Raw genomic sequence first — 22,429 nt, 5'->3', positions numbered from 1 at the left:
CGCCGCTTTAGGAAACGTACGGGTGCGTTCACCCTACACTAAATAATGTGTTTTGCAACTGGATTTTTACTGTGTAAGAATAGCAAAACTCCAGTTGCAAAATGCATTATTTAGTGTAGTGTGAACACATCCGTAATGAAAGGGAGCCGACGCACAGCCTCTTCCAAAAGCCCTGCGCTGCCTCCCTCGAAACAGGCTCTAGTTCAGGGGTGGCCAAACTTGCTTAATGTAAGAGTCACATAGAATAAATGTCAGATGTCTGAGAGCCGCAAGACATTAATGCCAGACGTTTGAGAGCCGCAGGAAGGAAGAAGAATAGATGGGGAGGGGAAAGGGAGAGAAGTGGAAAGGGTGAAAGAGCCACATTTCCCGAGTCACAGTTTGACCACCCCTGCTCTAGTTTAATAAAGCTTTTACTAAAAACCAGCACCTCTCAGGGGCCATCAGAAGTAAGCTGCATTGTTGTCCAGTAATGCTTACTTCCAGCATTTATGTAGGATTTCAGCCATAGTCTCGCTTTTGCTCTAGCTAGCCCTGTGTTTTAGCCTAGTGCCTGTTTGTCAGTATTGGGGTGGGAAATCGTTGCATCTCTCTCTCTCTCGCTCTCTCTGCTTGGGGCGGGCGGGCTTCTGGAGCGGCAATTATGCAGCTGTTTAAGAACTACTCACCGGAAATGGCTGGCAGATGTATCCAGAAGTCGCTCGGTATTGCTGTATGTGGGAGTCTGCTTATTGTACACTTCAAATCCAGCCAGATACCGTAGTTATACCCTTCCTTCTGTTTCTCCTGAGCTTTTTAAGAGGGAAAAGCAGCGGTGCAAGGGCACTGCGCAAGTCTACAGATGAACTGCATTTCACTGCTGAGAACTTAAAGCGTTAGGAAAAGCTTGAAGTTATCTGGTAATGCGACTTGGAGCATTTGCAGAAACATCAGGCAGAAACTGTAGTAACAAATTCTCCTAAGACTTGGATAGGAGCGCACGGAGGAGGATGGTGGCAGAGGGATGTTCTCAGCAGGGAGGTTCAAAACAAAACGGGAGGGGGAGAGCCTGAAAGTTTAAATTTGGGTGTGAAAGCTATTGAACTGTATGAGATTTTTCAGAAGTATGACAACAAATTAGCTTTTATGGTACATTGTACACTGTGGCTGCAATCACACACACTAAATATAATGCACTTTCAAACTGGATTTTACTGTGAACTGGCAAAATCCAGCTGGAAAGTGCCTTGAAAGTGCATTATTTAGTGTGATCTCAGCCTGTATGTTATTAACAAACTTTCGTTTTGTTAATTTTTTTAAATGCTCCAGGATTAACTTGCTTGAATTTTTTTAATGCTCCAGGATTTTTAAAATGCTCCAGGATTAACTTGCTTGAAGAGGAATTATGGTCTAATTGTATTCTTGCTTTAAAATCTTAAAAAATTAGTATTTCCTTTTTTCCTTAAAGAGGGCCTTACATTGTACGCCTATTTTTTCATTTGCCAGGAACACTGCAATAGATATTAAATTGAATATTAAATAAATATAGATTGATAACCTGTTGATGATTTTATCATGAATTCAAGAATGCTTTAGAGTCTACTACAAAATAGCATAAATATTATGTTACTTCAGTTATGCCCTTTGTTTCTGATGAGGACCCAAAGCAGTTTACATTGCTCTCCTGTTCTCTATTTATCCTCACAATAACATGGGAAGTAGCTTAGGCTAAGATTATGTGACTGGCCCAAGGTCACTCAGCAAGTTTCCATTGCAAAGTGAGGATTTGAACCCAAGTCTCTCAGATTGAGTCTCCCAGATTCACTGGTACACATTCAGCTAGACCCCATATGGGTTTATCAAAGTCCAGGTCTGTGTTATCACTTAAGGTTTAAAGTGGATGGACAAAACAGAAAGGAAAAAGTTACTGTAGGAGTAAAATTAGGAGCTACTACTGTGGCAGAAGTATGAAAAAGATAGATTTACCTAGTTATATTCAAATTTATTTTTATATAATTTCTGTGTGCATTTAAAAATTGATACAGCGACTTGAATATAGGAAAATCCTTTTTTACTTCTGCCACAGTAATAGCTCCTAATTTTACTCCTACAGTAACTTCTGCTTCTCACTCCATGAATGACCATTTAAGTCAGAACTCATCAATATCACATCAGTGTTTTTAGTTCTCATTACACAAATAGATTCCTACATAAAATCTATCATTAATTTCTTCAAGTGTCTTAACTTCCGATTGAATCAAGACAAGACAGGACCAAAGTGGCTGTTGATCGAACTCAGGACCAGGAGGGGAAGTCTGTTATTCTCTCAGCTTTAGAAGACTCCAATCTAGAATGGAGTAGAATTATGAGCACTCCTGGTGAAAATACTGTGACCCTTTTAAACTTTTGCCATTAATTCCTTCAGTTCCTCTAGATAAAATGGCTGTTTTGGAGGGTGAAGTCTATAGCATAACTGTGATGAGGTGGGGAAGCAGAAAAAAAGTGATGAGATGGTAGAAAGAGAGGAAGTGACATGAATGGAGAGGGGAGTACAAAAAGGGACTGCAGAAGGGAGAAAGTGTAAGAGCGGGGGGGGGGGGGGAGCAAAAGAGCTGGGGGGGGGGGTATCTTGCCAGTCCTCATTTGTTTTATTATAAGAGACCTTGGATCCTGCTTGGTAGTTAGAAGCATTCTAAAAAAAAGCATCTAGTGATGTGACAACATAAGAACATAGGATCAGACCAGTGGTCCATCTAGTCCAGCATCCTGTCTCAGTGGCCAGCCAGTTCCTCTAAATGGCGAACAACTGGGCATAGAGGCGAAGACCTTCCCCTGACATTGCCTCCTGGCTCTGGGATTCAGAGGTTTAGTGCCTTTGAATGTGGAAGCTCCCCTCAGTTGCCAGGGCTAGTGGCCAATAATAGATTTATCCTCCATTAATCTAATCCCCTACAAAGATGTTTATAAAATAGATGGTCAAATGCACAAGTGATCAAAGGAGCCAGAACTATGGCCTCACTAACTGGCAGACCTGGGCCACTGGTAGTATACCAACAGAGCTAAGGACAGGAAAATAAACTGGGTACTACTGTATTCTGAGGAATAACAAAGCACAGGCAGATTCCTAAATTTCCTCTTAAAAGCTCTTCCCCAATCCAGCTACCATCTACTTGCTCCTTTGTCTGGAACTCCCATAATTCCAAAGGATCAGCTTTCTTGAGAAAGTTTCAAAGGACAGCCATGTGGGTCTGGACTAGAATAGTAAGATTTGAGTTCAACAGCAGCTTAAAGACCCAACAAAATTTTGGGGGTATAAGCTTTTGTGTGCAGGTCCCTTTAGAGGCCTCTCTCCTCCTTTGGGAAACATTTGACAAAGCTTATACAGCACCAACACTGTAAGACTGCCAATAACTGGATCAGTGTATTCAGCTGCTTCTTAAACCAATCCCATGAGAGTAACCCACTCCATCGCTTAGGCATGTTTATGGAGTGTTGCATATATGATTGGTAGATGAAGCAGGGAAAGATCGTGCAAGTAAGAGCTTCACTTGAGCAAGAGGAACTCCGCTAATACAGAGTATTGGTGGATCACCTGGTGGGATGAGGATGGCCAGGCTGGGCAAGGTAGGAGAGAAAAAAGGACTTTTGTAGGTGGAAGGATGTTGCTCCATCTGCTTGTGCTGCAAAAGAACTTTATCTGCTTCTGAATTACCTCACTTCAGCGTACATAGTGAAAGGCAGAAGACATAGAGCTGTTGCTGTGCACACACAAACTAGCAGCATGTTCTTCCCAAAAGTAGCAGCGTCTATGGGTCCTACTAGCTGGATTTAAGAATACTGATCTAGGTGATTGGAAAAATTGTTTATAAAACTGTATAAATGTACTTTCTTACAAATGATTAGGATGATCTACAGAAATGCCTATTTCCAGTGCATGCTGCATACCTCAGGCCAGCTGGGCAGAATCAGATTCTAGCAGAAGTTACACCTTGGAAAACTGATGTCAAATCTGCCAATATCCGAACCAGTGTATTCAGCTGCTTCTTAAACCAATCCCATGAGAAAAAGCAGACATTTCCTAACAGCAGAATTACTCTAGGCAAAGTGTATTTACTAGTTTCATCTAATTGCAACTATGATCAGTTTGCAGCCAATCCCCATCCCCCAAGCTATGCAGCTGGAAGAAGCCACACTTTGCAACTTAATCTAGTTTCCTTTCACCATTTCTAAAGTTCTAGGTCAGTCTTTAGACCAAAATACTGTTTTACAAGTACTGAAAATTGAATGACTGTTCAGGCTATTCAATTCAGTGTTACAGTGCCTTGGGAATTGAGACTTGTACGTAATACTTTTAAGCATTTGTGTCACTATTTGACTTACATCCATTTTTGCCTGTCTGTCCTGAGTCATTGTGGCTGTTCTAACGATATGCACTGCCTTTTTAAAAGACATTGTCAGTTGAGCCAGTTATGTATCCAGGAGCACCAGCACTGTAAGACTGCTGAAGCAAATGTAGCATAGAGTTGGGATAGGAATCTGAAAGGTTATACTATGCAAAATACAAAAGCTTCCAAGTACCAAAGTTTGTAATATTGCATGTTAGGCATATTTGTAGATTATGCATGCCACATATTAAGATTTCCTCCCCTTGCATATCTGTTAATTTTTACTCCATGCAGTGCATCAAAGAGGTGCAACCATTGCAGACTTCAGTCATTCAGCTATGGGAAAAGCTATTTAGGGATTTATTCTCAGAAGCAGCTGCATGCAAATGTTACAAAGCAACAGTTTAGTGGTTTATAAAATGTAATTTTATTTAATGTTATTTTGTTACATAGGGCATTAACATTTTCACAAGGCTTTTTTGGGACTACAATCAATGATTAGCAACACACAATAGTGGTCCATCTATCTACGGAACAATCACTGGACGAACTTGACACCTTCATACATGTGCACAAACCTGCATGGAAAAGTTTTATACTTGGACATGTGAACTTCCCCCCGCCCCATTCCAGTGTTAAAGAAATGACATGCACTTTAGTCTGCCAAAAAGGCACTCCCTGTATTCTGGCAGTAACATGCTGCTTCTAGTACATAATTGAGTGAATACCAGAACTACAAAGGCAGGAGTGTAAGTGAATTTTTATTGGGAAGGGATAGCAGTTGAACAGCAGCAACTGAAAAGTAAAAAAAAAAAAAAAAAACCAGAGTCCCTGTATTTAAACACAGTAGCTCCTGCTTGTATACATGTATGGGAAAGCCACCATTTGCCATGTGTCCCATTTGGCCCAATACTCCCCAATCCTACAGAAAGAAATATGCAGTAGCATGTGACAGTCAACTCACTAAAGTAACCCCTGCAGAATAAAAAGGGAATGTGGACAACTGAACTGTGTTTAACACTCTTTAGTTGCGCCAACTATAACGTCTTTACGGTAATACAAACACAGTCACTTGCAGGAACTGGTACAGGTGTTTTTTTTGAATACCAGGTAACTTTAGCCTGCTATGTAAGTGTTTGGAAGTTATGTTTATATGAAATTAAGCCAGTATTAATACTTTTCTACAGCAGTAACCGCACACCAGGAAGGCCAGTACAAACAAATCAAGGAATGGAGTTTTCCCAAAGCTGCAGTGTGAAAAGACTATAAATTGATTTCCATACACATGGATGGGTTCTCTTTGCTATAGGAAAACCAAGTGGAGCTATAAGGAATGAGACGTGTAAAAAGGTTTCTTGAGAAGGGGAATGACACTTCATATGCAGTTTAATTTTCTGCACCTTCTGCAGCATCACATTCTTCTCCTGCACTGTCTGATGTCCATAGCTAGAAAAAAAAGAACAATATTATTCAAAATCACTCTATTCTCATGCAGGCCTTCCTTTGAAACTAAGTGTAGCACTAAAGCTGCAGTTGAACTAATAAATTAGAGACAGAAACCAAGGCAACAGGACAGCTGGTTATTTCAGCATGTCACAACTAGCACTGAAGTTTCCAGTTTAATCTAGGAAAATATTCCTATAACCAAGTTATAAGATCAGAAATGCCATGAAACACTACAGGAGTAACACCCCCTCCCCACACCTTTCCAAACAGCATCAAATTATGTGGGACTGGTCTAAGCACATAGTTCCCTATAGCAGGGGTGGCCAACGGTAGCTCTCCAGATTATTTTTTGCCTACAACTCCCATCAGCCCCAGCCAGTATGGCTAATGGCTGGGGCTGATGGGAGTTGTAGGCAAAAAAAAAACATCTGGAGAGCTACCAATGGCCACCCCTGCCCTACAGGAAGGATAGGGAAGACAACTTACTGTGAGGTTGTCTCTAAGCAACTGCATGATGAGAGTGCTGTCTTTGTATGAGTCTTCATTCAGTGTATCAAGTTCTGCAATGGCTTCATCAAAAGCCTAGAAAAAATTCAAATTGAAAGAAAAACCCATTACACATTAGTCCTCTCAAGATAAGCGAAGTGGCCCCATATGAAGATATTTTTAAAAGTTTAGGCCGCTTCTGCATTAATGCCAATCACTTTTATAGGATCACTATTTTCAATTATCTACAGCTGATTTTCACAAAATCATCTATAGAAAGAGTACCATGTTAATATTCATTGAACACTAACTTGTATACAACTATATCGTTTTCCAAGTAAATGTTTGTTCTGGGGGCAGATGTTTGTTTTAATATTCCACCTCTGGATAAGTATACATGGACGGAGATCTCCATTTGGATATTGCCGAATATTTTGGATATTGCCAGATTTTTTTCCAGTACCAGTAAATGGGCAGCAAAAAATTCCAGAAATATTTGAGGCCAGTATTTTAGGGGTCCCAGGATGTTTGTCTTCAGTTGTATGGTGGCAGGTCTTCGTATTGGCTTATCAGGCTGGTATGGGTTGGGCTCTTATTCGACATTGTTTTTGCTGGCCATTTACATTTGGAGGCTTTTAGCCACTGGTTGCTCTTGTGTGTTTGGCTACTGTCTCCTTGCATCCTGGAGAAAGCATGCAATTTTCTCCCCGCAGGAAAAACACAACTAGGATGGCTGGGGGCATCTTGCTCAGGGACCTCATAGAATTAGACCCCATGATCCAATTTACTTGAAACTCGGTAATCTTTTTAGTGAATAAAAAGGTAAAGATAGTCCCCTGTACAAGCACCAGTCGTTTTCAACTCTGGGGTGACGTTGCTTTCACAACGTTTTCACGGCAGACTTTTTACCGGGTGGTTTGCCATTGCCTTCCCCAGTCATCTACCCTTTCCCCCCAGCAAGCTGGGTACTCATTTTACCGACCTCGGTAGGATGGAAGGCTGAGTTGACCTGGAGCCAGCTACCTGATCCAGCTTTCACTGGGATTGAACTCCGGTCGTGAGCAGAGAGCTCCGACTGCAGTACTGCAGCTCTACCACTCTGCACCACAGGGCTCTTTTTTTAGTGAATAGGCAGGCCTAAATTCCCTGCAACTGTGGTATAATTTGCTTGAAAAGAGCTATTCCAGCCCCCTGTGAAGATTTTCCCCATAGGGAATGGTCTAAAAATACCCCAGAGTCTACATACCAAAAGAGTACTGGGGGCACGCAATAACACAGAATATGGATATGTATGCCCTTCCCCAAATCTGAAAATACCATTTTCCCCAGGTACATATCTATGTGGAGCAAAAGGTTTATGATAGGAAAAGACTGTAGTAGCAGCAGCATCCAAAGCATGTTTACTCAAGAGCCAAGTTTAACTATATTCAATGGGGCTCACTTCAAGATCATGTCTAGGATGGAAGCTCCTTCCAATAACTTGTTACAGAAGTGAGATTCTCCTATATAACTCCACATTCAAGCTTATTCACACTTTAGCAGGACATTAGCATGCTATAAGGGAAAGTACAGCACACCATCCATGAAGTAAACATATCAACACAGTATATACAAAACTGAGATGGTCACTTGCTCATACTAGGTTTCTTACAAGTGCAATAGTCAACTTACTGTCTTCGCCAATGTACAGGCCAGCTCCGGGTTGTTAAGGATCTCATAGTAAAATACAGAAAAGTTAAGCGCTAGGCCCAAACGAATTGGATGTGTAGGTTGCATCTCCTTCTTGCTGATGTCAAAAGCCTCTTGGTAAGCTGCCTGTGAGTTTTCTATTGTTTCTATGAAGCAAAAGAAAAACACCAGTAAACATGAAGGGAAAAAACCAAGGAGCCAGCCAAAACTCTGCATTATCTTAAGGGATGCAAAATACAGTCATCTTTTATGGGTTCTTACAGATTTGACTCCAGTAAGAGCTAGAACTCTTAAGAGCTAGAATTTTTAAACAAAATTTTAATTGTTTTCACACAAAGAAGTTAACATAGCAAACAAGTCCCATATAACCCACCCCCTCCCTCTGCCCTGATGTGTCCTATTAACAGAGAAAGAAACAGGGCAGGAAGAAGAGATAAGGTTAGTAAATGTAGGTTAGTAAAATAGGATGCAACATTATGGATTCATTTAATTAGCAAATAAAGGTAAGGGTATATGACTGCTTGAACAGGCACAAGAATCCATGTCCAGTGGAGATGAAGGTTCTGGGAGCTTTTTGTCTGCTATATGGTATTCTCTGTATTGTACAAAGGTATAGCATATTATTGACCCAGACATCTGCAGAGATACCTGAGATTTCCAGTATTGCAAAATGTATTTGCTTTGTAACTAAAGCTGCCCTTTGGTTCCAAAATATGTGGTATTTTGAGAGGGCTCATAGAGTTGGTATATATTCTAGGATTAGATTATTGGCTGTGAAGTCTTAAATTGATCCTGGGTAGAACCAACCAACATCACTCCAGAGTCGAAAACGACTGGTGCTTGCACAGGGGACTACCTTTAGAACTTCATGCTAGAAATGTGTGATTTTAGGGCAACTCCCAAACATATAAGGTTAGCCCCAGACTTCTGGCAGTGCTAACAGAAATCATTTTCAGTGAAACCAACATGATAAAATTTAGTTGGGTACCAGTGCACTCACAAGTTTTTTGACTGATAAGCCTTAGTTGGAAGTCCACAGAGGTGGTTTTAATGGCTTTTAGTGCAGTTTGTCACTGGATCAGTTAAACTGGAGTACTTAGTTCTAGGTTCCACTGAGAGCAGGTATAACTGAAATTAAACTTGGCTTGGTATCTTAGAGAATTCTATATAAGGATAGGCCACCTAGCAAGTATTGCTAAGGATGGAAATAGGTGAAACAGTATGTGTGGGGGGGGGTTCCTGACACTGCAAAAAGTTCTTGTCTCAGTACAGTAGACAATATTTTAGTTGTATATATTGCCAACTGGCTGTGGAGATTAAATTCTGTGGACAAAATGTCAAACTGAGTTCCAATCACACACCAAGCTAACCTAGCAGCTTCAATTGCATGTGAATGAACTTTTAGTTTAGATGAGTAGAATTCAACACAGCCCGCTTAACAGACGATAAAGCTGGGTAATTTCCAACTTAGCTCATTCAAGTGTTTCCTGTCCAGGAACTAGACTCCAGAATTGTACATTACAAAGCAGAAAGGCAAGATGGTATTGGCACGTATTAGGGAGATTAAAGCCCACCTGTTCTACAGGTAGCTAAAGCTTTTTATTTGCAATTCTAGGTCAGTCTGAGGGGCTCCAAATGAATTACCAAAACAGAGAGTTTACAAAAAACTTCAGGAGAATATGTATTATGAGTCTTCTCAGGATATGAAAATGTTCATTTTAAGGGTGTTGGTTTTACCCCAAATTCTCATTGTTAAAGAGGAAACCTAGAAGTTAAATGAATAAGGTACTCACGTTTTCTGTCATCTCCACTTGCAACTTCTGCAAGGTATCGGAAGTAGTCTCCCTTCATCTTCAGGTAAAATACCTTGCTCTCTGGGTTAGTTGCATTGGCTATTAAATATTTATCCAGCAGCTCCTAGCAAAACAAAACCAGTATGCAAAAGCCTGTTCAGGTACTGCAATGCAGTTGGGCAAAAACAAGGACTTTTTTCAGACTAATCAATACTACTTTGTGATACTAACCAGGTCTATGTTCAAAGACAGTGTCAGGTATAAGGCAATAAGCAAACAGAATGGAACTTCAACATCCAAAGTCAGGAACAAGGAGAGCAAGATTTCATGTAAATCCAGCAGTATGGAAAGAACAAGGACATTTGTGTTACAGCCAAATTCCTTCTCAACACTCAACAGCAGACAATTACAAATATAAAGCATATCTCTTCCCAGTTACTAAGAAAGCACTGAGCACACACATCCCACTATGCCGGGGGTGGCCAACGGTAGCTCTCCAGATGTTTTTCTTACTACAACTCCCATCAGCCCCAGCCAGCATGGCCAATGGCTGGGGTTGATGGGAGTTGTAGGCAAAAAAAAAAAAAACATCTGGAGAACTACCGTTGGCCACCCCTGCACTATGCCATCCCCTCATTATGAAATGCTCAAATGAATAAGAGGCTCATCAAGTAAATGTACTCTTCAAATATACTCAAATGTACTCACAGAGAAAATGTACTCTTCAAATATACAGACCAACTATCTTGCTGATTCATATTACTATTCTAATTGCTCTTTTCACAGTTTCTATTTTACATCCACTTTGAATTTTAACAAAAAGACTGAGGTGCTCTTTATGAAGCCAGATTTTACTACTTCAAGTGCCCTGCTTAAAGGGCTAAACTTCCTCCCTTGTGACTAAAAACACAGTCAACGGCAATTTGGTAATGTCTATGACCCAAGGTATCTCCCATCACAGCCTCACAGTGCTCCATTATTAGTTGCTTAATTAGATTTTTTGCTATTCCTCAGTAAAAGCAATTTCTTGCAACTTTATTCATCATGCTGAAAAACCTCATGGTGATTTAGTCACACTTTGCATGTTGTCCTGTAACTTAATACACATACAAACACATATGATTTACTTTTGTAAATGAATGGTAGGTGACCTATGAACCTATAGTTGAAGTCTCCCAGTATTTCAGCTCTTCAACTTAACACATCCTACCTGACAATATTACAGAGCGGTGTGGTATTCCATATTCCTTCACCACAGGTCCTCTCTCTTTCACTCATGCCTGCCTTACACTTCTCATCTGCAGTGATACTAGAGTCCGATTCATACACATATAGTCACCAGCATCATTGAGTAATTGCTGGTATCTAATTATGCATTCTTTGCCTAATGTTTGGTATGATCACCAAACCGGTACATTGTACTGCAGATATACAAATATCTATTTCTCTTTTTGTCCCTTTCTTCAGGTGATCTTTGCTATTCATACCTCTTCCAAGGGCAACCAAATTTCACGTGGTATATATAATAAGATTTTGTCAAGTCTGGATACAAATGTCATTTTCAGCCTACACTTTGAGCCTCAGTGGGAAAGGTAGACTATAAATGCAATAAATGCGTTTGGAATAAATTCTGAACATACACACTTAAGAAATTTCCCCAGACAGATAATTCTAAACATCAGTCAAACCTTGAAGTAGTCAAGAGAGCCATTTTCTCCAGTAGCCCCATATATAAAGAATCTTTACCTCATTTGCAGTGTTTTATAGCTTTTAAAATGTTAAATCTGATCCATTGAGAAAGTTCAGTTATGAATCTGTATTAATACTTCAAATAAATACTGTATTTATACTTTTTAAAAGTATAACAGAAGGAAGCAACCAGTCCTCTTGTTAAATTGATTTGCACCTTTGAGTCTGTTGGAAATTATGCAAGAATCTGATAGCAGAAAGGTGAGCTAGATGTAATGTAAATAAAGAGTAACTATGCTCAGAAATAGAAGAATGGAGTCTGTCTACTCCAAGTATGGATCATCTCCTTTTGTCTTTTGGATGGGTTGAAATTTAGGTTTTAGAAGCTGCCATTTCAGTTCTATCATTCTATTCTTCTATGGAATTTAAAACCTTAATCAAAATACCACATGCCAATTTGTTTTTGAAACTTACAGAGGAAAACATGCAAGTTTCAAGATGCTGTCCTGCCTTAACAAGGCACGTGTTTAACCAAAAGAGGAAGAAGTTTCTTGTGAATGGTAAAGCTATGGGTACCTCCAACATAAACACACACAAGAACATCTCACAATATTTTTGAAAAAGAGGGGTGGTATGGGAACAAACTGGAAACCCTACCCACCACCAAGACTATCCAGGATCTTTTCAGGGGCTTGGGCAGGAGGTCCCCTTCTTTTGCCCTTTGGCTCAGTTGCTTTTAACATTTCATCTCTTCAGGAACACGCTTAGTCCTTACCCCATTTTCTTTATACGTTAAATAAACCACTTTTCTGCATATCTGGAGAGTCCAATGTGGAAACCCCTCTGTCTTTTGTGGGTAGCTCCACTATGTGGTTGTTTTTGTCCACAAAGGGGCTGGGCAATTTACTATTAAGTAATGACAAGTAGGGGATCCACAACAACTTGCAAAGGGCATATAATTCACTACCCTGTATTTCCTCTCCTGCCAGCCCCCATATTATTATTATTATTTTATTCATACAGCCTTTTCTGCTTCCTTCTTTTAACCTTATTTCATTGGTTTATACTCCAGTCCGTGGCCTGCTAGCAACCGAGGCAGAGGCGCCGCCCAGGAAGTCCCCACCTCAGAGCGAGGTCGCACTGCCCCACCGCCCCTTCTGCCTCCCTGGAACCTGGGTGGAGGAAAGAGGCAGTGCAACCTCAGAGCGAGGCCACATCGCCTCTTTCCTCCACCAGGACTGGCAAAAGGGGCAGCACTGCTGAGACCTTCACCTACACCTCATTTATAGACCCCCCACCAATAAGATGATTGGCAGGCGTCTTTAAAAGGGAGGGGGGAGGCAGATTGGCCTTCTGCTGCCTTGCCACCTAGTAGGGAGGTGGCAGAAACAGCCCCAGTCTCCCCATTTAAAGATTCCCCCCATGGGGGGCAGGGATGGGGCATGGGCAGCACTGCCCCCACCGGTCTGTGGAAAAATTGTTTCCCACTGAACCGGTCCCTGGTGCTAAAAAGGTTGGTGGCCACTGCTCTAGACTGTCTCTTCAATGGAGCCCCAAAGAGGCTTACATTCTTCTCCTCTCCTCCAAGTTACCCTCACTACAATATGACTGGCCCATTTTTAACTCTACTAATTCCTAAATTAGCTTAATTTCCTATAAGTACATGCTTTAACTCTTTACACCAAAACGCCCAACATGTAAATTAGTACCATGATCTCTCTGGTTTCCCTGCTATCCATTTTGATACAGTTAATATCCTTGATAACACAAACCAAAACTGAATAACAGATTCCAAACTGTGCTGCTCTGACCAAGGAATAAGTGTTATAGGTTATACAACTCAAGATTAGTGAAACTATTCTGATTTAGATAGTTATAGAGGAAACAAGAACTTACACAGAAAACCTTGTTCAGTCTCTTATCTTGAGATTAATAAACTTTGTTCATATGTTTACAGAATCTTTTAAAGATGAAAAACCATGTCAAGAAGCTGAAACCTAAATTAGTTACAGCTACGGATATTCTGCAGACCTGCAAGATCGTAGTATATGCACATCCCATTTCAACACACTGTATCTGAATCTTTAAAGCAGTTTGCTTTATAGGGTGGATCCAGTGGAAAGTTCATGGAAGCTGCTGGCAAAACAATGACTCCCTGTCTTCCTCAAGCAGCCTGCCCTTTGAAAATCCTGCGTGTAATACAATATAGGACACTGCATCATCAAGGGGAAAACCAGGTAAATATGACTTCCTCCTTCCGCAAGTGGCTTGCTTCAGTTGAGGGGACCGTTTCCTGCTTCTTCTGTTGTGTACTTTCTTTGGGATGCTCTGCTCATCAGAGTATTTTCCCAGCAAACAGCAACAACCTGCTCAAGGAAAGTGGAGAAGATCCACACAGCCACCTCATCCTTCTGTTTGACTCAACTCTTCATTTGGAGCATAACTAATGCTAGAGCCGCATTACTTCTGAACCTAGTTGAATTTAGACCATTTGGACTTGAATCTATTGATAACCATTTGCCTTATAGCCTGATCTGGGTAGAATCATTATTTCAGATTAACCTATTTCAGATATGTGGCAGGAATAACCAACCACTAAAGACTAATTAAGGTTCAGATAAACATCTTAAAATACAAAAAGTAGATTCTGAATGCTTATACATTTATTCTATTAAAAGCTAAGCAATTCCAAGGAAATGGCAAAATAAAGGCTTGGGCATGAGTTATTGTTTGGGCTGTAAGGTATTAGAAGTGGACAACATCTAGAAGCCAAACTAGTATTAAAATATCTCACTGTGTTGTGAGCACCACTGTTTATCCAAGTTCATATGCCAACTTCACTGGACAGGTGACTTCTATTACAAGGGGAATATCTTTGTCTACATCTATTCAGTCATTATAAGTATACATTTAGAACAAAAATTCAACACAAACCCAAGCTACTAGAACTGACAAGTAAGGTACTCTTTGCACTGGAAAATAGCGTATCTGTGATGCCAAAGCTATTTCTATCAAGATCAAAACAGTGTAACGTGAAGTAACAGAATGTTGGATTAAGATCTGGGGAACCTGGGTTCAAACTGTCAAACTGCCACAAAGCTCCCTCAGTAACCTTTTAAGTTTAACCCAACCCACAGTTAGATGGGAATACACAGGGAAGAGAGAACCATGCTCCTTGCAGGAAAAACAGAATAATAATGTAGTGAAATTACTTTAAAAAGTAGTGAAATTAAAGGCCAACAGTTCCCAGTAAGCTTAACTATACATGTACTAAACAGTTCATTATATGATGCAATTGAAAAAACTATATATACCCTTCACCTAAAGGGGAATTCCCTCTCATGGATTGCTGCCTTGTCGTGACAAGAGGGCTTGATGGTTCAATAAGGCTGTGGGCTATGCCATGCAGGGCCATCCAAGATGGACAGACCACAGCTGAGAACCCAAACTAAATGTAATCCACTGGAGAAGGAAATGGCAAACCACTCCAGTATCCTTGCCAAGAAAACCCATGAACAAAAACAAAAGGCTAAAAGATATGGTGCTGGAAGATGAGCCCCTCAGGTCAGAAGGTGCCCAATATACTACTGGGGAAGAGCGTTCAAGTAACCACAGAAAGAGTGAAGCGGCTGGGCCAAACCGAAAGGACGCTCAGCTGTGGATGTGTCTGATGGTGAAAGAACAGTCCGATGCTGCAAAGAACAATACTGCATTGGAACGTGGAATGTAAGAGCTATGAATCAAGGTAAGCTAGATGTGGTCAAACAAGAGATGGCAAGACTGAACATCGACATCTTGGGAATCAGTGAACTAAAATGGACGGGAATGGGTGAGTTTAACTCAGAGGATCACTACATCTATTATTGTGGGCAAGAGTCCCGTAGAAGTTAGCAAGAGAGTGAGGAAGGCAGTAATGGGATACAATCTCAAAAATGACAGCATGATCTCAGTCTGTATCCAAGGCAAACCATTCAGTATCACAGTAATACAAGTCTATGCCCCAACCACTGATGCAGAAGAGGCTGAAGTGGACCAGTTCTATGAAGATCTACAACACCTTCTAGAATTAACACCAAAAAAAGATGTCCTCCTCATCATAGGGGACTGGAATGCCAAAGTAGGAGGTCAAAAAGTGACCGGAACAACTGACAAGTTTGGCCTTGGAGAACAAAATGAAGCTGGGCAAAGGTTAATAGAGTTTTGTCAAGAGAACAAGCTGGTCATAGCGAACACCCTCTTCCAACAACCTAAAAGGTGACTCTACACGTGGACATCACCTGATCGGCAACACACAAATCAGACTGATTATATACTCCGCAGTCAAAGATGGAGAAGCTCCTTACGGTCAGCAAAAACAAGACCTGGAGCTGACTGCGGCTCAGATCATGAGCTACTCATCGCAAAATTCAGGCTTAAACTGAAGAAAACTGGGGAAGCCATTAGGCCATTCAGGCTTGACCTTGATCACATCCCTTACGAACATACAGTGGAGGTGAAGAATAGGTTTAAGGAATTAGAGTTGATAGAGTGCCTGAAGAACTATGGACAGAGGTTTGTGACATTGTACAGAAGGCAGCAACCAGCACCATCCCAAAGAAAAAGAAATGCAAGAAAGCAAAGTGGCTGTCTGATGAGGCTTTACAAACAGCTGAGGAAAGAAGGAAAGCGAAAGGCAAAGGTGAAAAGGATTCGCCCAACTGAATGCAGATTTCCAGAGAACAGCAAGGAGAGATAAGCAGGCCTTTCTGAAGGAAAAATGCAAAGCAATAGAGGAAAATAATAGAATGGGAAGGACAAGAGATCCATTCAAGAAAATAGGGACCTAACAGAAGCAGAAGAAATCAGGAAGAGGTGGCAAGAATACACGGAATTATACAAGAAGGATCTCAATGTCCTGGACAACCATGGCAGTGAAATCGATGACCTTGAGCCAGACATCCTGGAGAGTGAAGTCAAATGGGCTTTAGAAAGCATTACTAACAACAAAGCGAGCAGAGATGATGGTATCCCAGTTGAGCTGTTCAAAGTTTTAGAAGATGATGCTGTTAAAGTGATGCTCACATTATGTCAACAAATTTGAAAAACACAACAGTGGCCATAGGATTGGAAAAGATCAGTTTATATTCCAATCCCAAAGAAGGGTAATGCCAAGGAATGTTGAAACAATTGCACCATAGCACTCATTTCACATGCCAGCAAGGTCATGTTAAAGATCCTACAAGCTAGGCTTCAGCAGTATGTCGATCGGAAACTACCAGAAGTTCAAGCTGGGTTTCGGAGAGGTGGAGGAACTAGAGATCAAATTGCCAACATACGATGGATTATGGAGAAAGCACGGGAGTATCAGAAAAATGTCTATTTCTTCTTCATTGACTATGCTAAAGCCTTTGATTGTGTGGATCACAACAAACTGTGGCAAGTCCTTAAAGAGATGGGAGTACCAGACCACCTCACATGTCTCCTGAGAAACCTGTATAAGGGTCAAGAAGCAACTGTCAGAACGGGTTATGGAACAACTGATTGGTTTAGAATAGGAAAAGGAAAAGGAGTTTGACAAGGATGTATATTGTCACCCTGCTTATTTAATTTATATGCAGAGTACATCATGCTGGCCTGGATGAAGCACAAACCAGAAGTAAGATTGCCAGGAAAAACATCAACAACCTCAGATATTCAGATGACACTACTCTAATGGCAGAAAGTGAGGAGGACCTAAAGAACCTCTTCTTGAGGGTGAAAGAGGAGAGCACAAAAGTAGGCTTGAAACTCAACATCAAAAAAACTAAGATCATGGCATCTGGCCCCATCACACCTTGGCAAATAGAAGGGGAAGACATGGAAGTAGTGACAGACTTCACATTTCTGGGATCCAAGATCACTGCAGATGGTGACTGTAGCCATGAAATTAGAAGACGTTTTGCTCCTTGGAAGGACAGCTATGGCGAACCTGGGCAGGATAATAAAAAGTAGAGACATCACCCTGCCAACAAAAGTCCATATAGTCAAAGCGATGGTATTCCCAGTAGTAATGTATTGCTGTGAGAGCTGGACCATAAGGAAGGCCGAGCGCAGAAGAATAGATGCTTTTGAGATGTGGTGCTGGAAAAGACTCTTGAGAGTCCCTTGGACTGAAAGAAGATCAAATCAGTCAGTCCTAAGGGAAATCAACCCAGACTGTTCACTGGAAGGTCAGATGCTGAAGCTCAGATACTCTGGCCACCGAATGAGAAGGGAGCACTCCCTGGAGAAGATCCTGATGCTAGGATGAGGTCCATGGGGTCACAAAGAGTCGAACTTGACTGTGCGACTGAACAACAACAAAAAGGGAAATGGATGCCTGCTAATAATTTGCCAAAAACACTGTCTAGTCTACAAGGCAATCGATTCTTCATATCAAAGAACCATAGTAATACTAGACAGAAAAGCTGTCCAAGCCAGCAATAGCTAGGATCAAATGCAGTGCTCTGTCCAAGCCTCAGTTATTTTCTGCCTGGCTCTCCTATTCCTTAAAAGCTACTCTTGAAGGTCAGGTGACTAGAACTGTACCCAACAATGTTAAGATACTAACTTGTACATTGTTTCCTATCAGTTGTTGAATATTTTATTTTTCAGTTTATTTCATCCTCCCCAAATGGGCTCGGGGCTGATCACAACAGAGTCAGAGACTCATTACAATAAATTAAAATCATGAAAACAGTAAAATTCAGTAAAATTCAGACGGTAGCAGCAACTACAGAGAAAAAACCTATTAAGGCCACGTAGGTGGAGTCAATGGATGCTTCAGTAGGCTGGGAACTAGAGCAAGGAAGCCAACTGAGATGGACGAAGTCCTGGCCTTGGCTAAGGATGTCCTTTGGGCCAGGGGTAACCAGCAGGTGTTGATCCAGTGAGCACAGGACTCTTTGGGGGTCATATGGGGAAAGGCAGTTCTTCAGATATGTTGGTCCCAGGCCATATAAGGCTTTAAAGGTTAAACAAGCATCTTGAAGCAGATCCGGTGCCCAACTGGTAGCCAGTGTAAGTGGCACAGTACCAGCAGAATACATGCCTGCACAGGCAATGCCATCAGCAGGCATGCCACTACATTCTGTACCACCTGGAGTTTCTGGATCAGTTTCAAGGGCAAGCCTGTGTAGAACAAGTTACAATAATAAAGCCTGGAAATTACCATTGCATGGGTCAATGTAGCAGTGTCCTAGGAGGAGAGGTAAGGGGCCAACTGCCTGATCTGCCAAAGAAGGCAGACCTGGTAACCGCAGTGACCTGGGCCTCTATAGAAACTGAGGCATCCAGGACCCAAGGCCAGCGTGCCCGCTAGGCGACCTTAGGTCATCACATGGCTTGTAGTGGTGGGGGTTGCCACAACAGTGGTGTCAAAGTGATCCTTCTGGCTCTTCCCAAATGCCATACCAAGTTACCAGAAACACCCTCCTCCAAAAGCTGTTTTCGTTGTCGCCCACAACTAGCCACAGTCTTCTCGGATCAAGAGCTAGCTAAACTCCCCGCCGCATTCAGGAGAGGAGGAGCCCAGCTACCACATACCACGCTGGGCTCACACAGCAACACTCGGGCTCTGCTGGTGGGGAGTGGGGTGTGTTACTGCAGACAAAAGGAACTCTGGCTGCTGGTCTTGCTGCCTGCCAAGAGCCTGGAAGGAGGCAGAGCAAGCCACTCTGCCCTCAGCCCCTTCGGCCACTCAGCTCACCCAAGGTGCTCAGAGTGAGGCAGCGACATCCAAATTCAGCCAAATAGGCTTTGGGTGGAACTGCGGCTGCAAAGGACTCTTTCACTCAGCTAGAGAGGGACTTCCTTTTTCCTATTAAAAGTGAGAGATAATATGGAAGTGAAAGAATTGGGGGGGGGGAGGGGGGAGAAGGTGAGACATCATGCTGTTCCCTATATCATCCGATCATGTTCTGTATGGGAAAACACTGAATTTAGTGGTGTTGACTTCCTGGTAAATAACTGCCTTCTGGGCTGCAACTCACAAGTTTCAGAGGCGTTTGCTTTGATCACATGAATAGATGCTGCTCTGTCTTCTGAAGCACATGCGGGGGGGGAGGGGCTGCTTGGGTCCCTGTTGCAGAGAAGCTCTCCCCTGGCAGCCAGCAGTGGAATTTCTGTAAGTGGATGCGGAAGCCTGCTGCAAGGGGACCCCTTAAGGCAGGAAGCACCAACGGGGCTGGGGGAGGCAGGCACTCTGCATGAGAAGTGATCTGGCCAGGCCTGGAGGGCAGAAATGGACCAAGCACCCCCACCCTTCAAGCCTAGGGAGTGGGGGGGGGGGCTGGGGTAGGGATGAGCAGGGCTTGGCTTCCAGATGGTAAAAACCACAGCAAAGATCTGCTTCCCATGTTGCATAGGATACAGGCAGGTTTTCCATGCCCAGAAGCCAACGGGTTCGCATTTTGACTACAGTCTTTGCTGGGTTGGATTAAAGTTCCAGAAAATGTAGATTTAGCTGCCTCCCAAATGTGTGGATCAGCTCCACTAAAACATATGAAACCAGCTTGCCTCCTACTAGGTTAGGATGAAGGGGGTGGGGGGAGAGTGCCAGGGAGCCCAATTCTACCCATCCTCACTTCAAAACCAGCTCAGTTAGTTCAGTGGGGCTTGTTAACGTATGTGCTTTTACAATTCTGCTCAGCTCCACAAGGCGTTTATGGGGTGAAATACCATTGTAGCGTAGCAGCAGAAAAAGAGAAAGAGTCCAAGAGCATTCCATTTTATATATCAATTTAACTCAAGCTGTCTTCCTAAGCTACACCCACATCTGCAAGTTGCACAATGGAGACACCAAGCTGCTCTAGTACATCACTGCACCAAGTACCATTCTATTATATTACCTGAAAGAGTAAAAGAGCAGCAGCATAGTTTAAATGTCTACCGATTTTGCATACTGTAATTTCAATTTATCAAAATGCTCAGCTTCACTCTTTATAGTCTGGAAACTCCTGATGCACTTTATATTTGATTTTCCACTCAGATTTTTTTTTAAATGCAACACACTGGACTGGATCCTGTAAACCATGACTAGTTTATCTTTTCCCCACCATACTATCTCTTAACCTTTTTCTCTGACTGCCAAAAGGTTGACGCTGGAGGGTTGCTGGGTGAGCCTCTTGGACAAAATGTTACGGCAGCTGTTGCGAAGGAGAATGCAGCAAAATCATTTACAACTGCTGACAAAACAGGGAGTTGGAAGCAATTTTACCACATTCCCCTTCTCAGTGTGGCCCTACTCTCAAGGTGTTTTGTATAAGGTTCACCCAACCCCAGGCATCAGATGTTTCTCAGTTAACGAGGGAAGACCAGAAAGATCTATATTCACCTTTTATTCACAGCTTGTGGGACCCAACTCAGTCTAAAGCCTACACAAGCTATTCCTGCTTATGTTTTAACTATTACAGAACCTGACCGAAAACATACCTCCTCCTTCCAGTGATGGTGGGACAGTGCCAACAAGTCACTGCCTACTTATAGCAACCCTATAAAGTTTTCAAGGCAGGAGACTAACACAGGTGCTTTGCCATTACTTGCCTCTGTGTAGCAACCCTTGACTTCCTTAGTGGTCTCCCATCCAAGTACTAACAAGAGCCAGTTCTACTTAGCTTCTGAAATCTGCTAACTTGAGCCTTCCAAGTCAAAGTACTTACTGGGTACTAAACTAAAAAGTCTATTTCCATTTATTGTTTTAAATACACAGCAAGGAGGTAAAATTAACATCTGAGAGTTCAACAGATTCTGAAGAGTTCTAGAAACCTCCTTCCACTACCCCATCAGTTCAGAAAGGGAGCATGGCTTGTGACAGAGCACATGCATTTCAGTTTCTGGCATTGTCCATGCAAAGATTCTAGGCCAGGGTGTCAAACATACGGCCCGTGGGCCAAATCAGCCCAACAGAGGGCTCCAATCAGGCTCTCCAGCTGTTGTCTGCTTCATTTTCCCTTGCATGCTTTTTTCGGTCGCCATTTTGTGTTTCTTTCCAGATAAGCCAGAGCAGCAAAGCAGCCTCAGCCAATGAGGGAACTTGGCTCTATAGCTCTGCTGGGTGATTAAGTTTGCCAGGCTCAATTAATCACTCTGCAGAGCTACTGAGACAAGCCTTTCTTCCTTCTAATGAATGGCTGAGGCTCCTCCCCCTCCTCGTGACCGGAGAAGGAAGAAAGAGCCAGAGCTTCCTTTGCCAATCCACACCATCAGGAATGCTACAAAGAGTGTTTTTAAGACTAGCAACATTTTAGTGAAGGTATGAACATTTTGCCTTGCTACAGAGAGAGAGAGTTTTGTTGGCTTGTTATGGGTGTAACTGGGTTCCCCTCCTCTTTTTCACTGTACTCAAGGCCTCCAGTCTTTCTCAATAGGAAAGCATGTGAACTATTTAGAAGAGAAATATCAGCATTAAGTTGAGTGTGTGTTCCACCCCAGGTTTACCCAGCAAATTTTCCTTAATTTTTCTTTCATATTTTCCTTTGATTGGGGATCTTGAATTTAGACTTCCCAGACAGTAGCCTGACACTGACCACTGTACATGGCTGTCTCTCTGTTCTTGTAGTTGTTGTTTTTTTAGTTGTAGTCATTTTTCTGGGGGAAATGACAGTTTTGTAGACAAGCACATAGCCCTCAGTCTGTGCCATGGTGCGTTCACATGTTCTTGACTAGTACATGAAGCAACTTCTGTACAAAAGCACACAATGCCCAGCTGCTTCATGTTTCTCTGGGTCTTAGGCTCAAAGCATTGATCATGAGATGTCTGTAATGAATGTCAATGAATCAAAAGTAGGTTTGCAACTTACAGATGTGCACACATGATCAGCACATATTCAAGAATGGTACAGCACAGACATTGTCTGCAGTTTTTGATGCAATAATTCATAGCAAGAGGTGACATTTATCAGAGACTGCAAAAAAATATTGCAAGCGTGCTAATATTTTAAGCATGTTTTATTTTAAGTAAAAAAA

The 22,429-nt window shown here is 42.1% G+C and overlaps 1 protein-coding gene across 1 annotated transcript in view; it reads right to left on the bottom strand.

The window, feature by feature from the left end:
- Window positions 1–4,767: 4,767 nt before the first annotated feature.
- Window positions 4,768–22,429, bottom strand: part of YWHAQ (tyrosine 3-monooxygenase/tryptophan 5-monooxygenase activation protein theta) — a 29,425-nt gene continuing 11,763 nt past the window's right edge. Inside the window, exons 3-6 of the mRNA XM_060234046.1 lie at window positions 9,779–9,902; window positions 7,968–8,131; window positions 6,297–6,392; window positions 4,768–5,810 (exon numbers count right to left, since the gene is read on the bottom strand). Of these exons, the coding sequence (XP_060090029.1) occupies window positions 5,751–5,810; window positions 6,297–6,392; window positions 7,968–8,131; window positions 9,779–9,902 (444 nt within the window). The 3' untranslated portion in view covers window positions 4,768–5,750. The remainder of the gene's footprint in view (window positions 5,811–6,296; window positions 6,393–7,967; window positions 8,132–9,778; window positions 9,903–22,429) is intronic.

The sequence above is a fragment of the Heteronotia binoei genome, chromosome 1, assembly GCF_032191835.1.
Source record: "Heteronotia binoei isolate CCM8104 ecotype False Entrance Well chromosome 1, APGP_CSIRO_Hbin_v1, whole genome shotgun sequence".
In the NCBI taxonomy this organism is placed as follows: domain Eukaryota; kingdom Metazoa; phylum Chordata; class Lepidosauria; order Squamata; family Gekkonidae; genus Heteronotia; species Heteronotia binoei.
The sequence above is the reverse complement of the archived record's forward strand: the minus strand, read 5'-3'. Positions and strand labels throughout refer to the sequence as shown.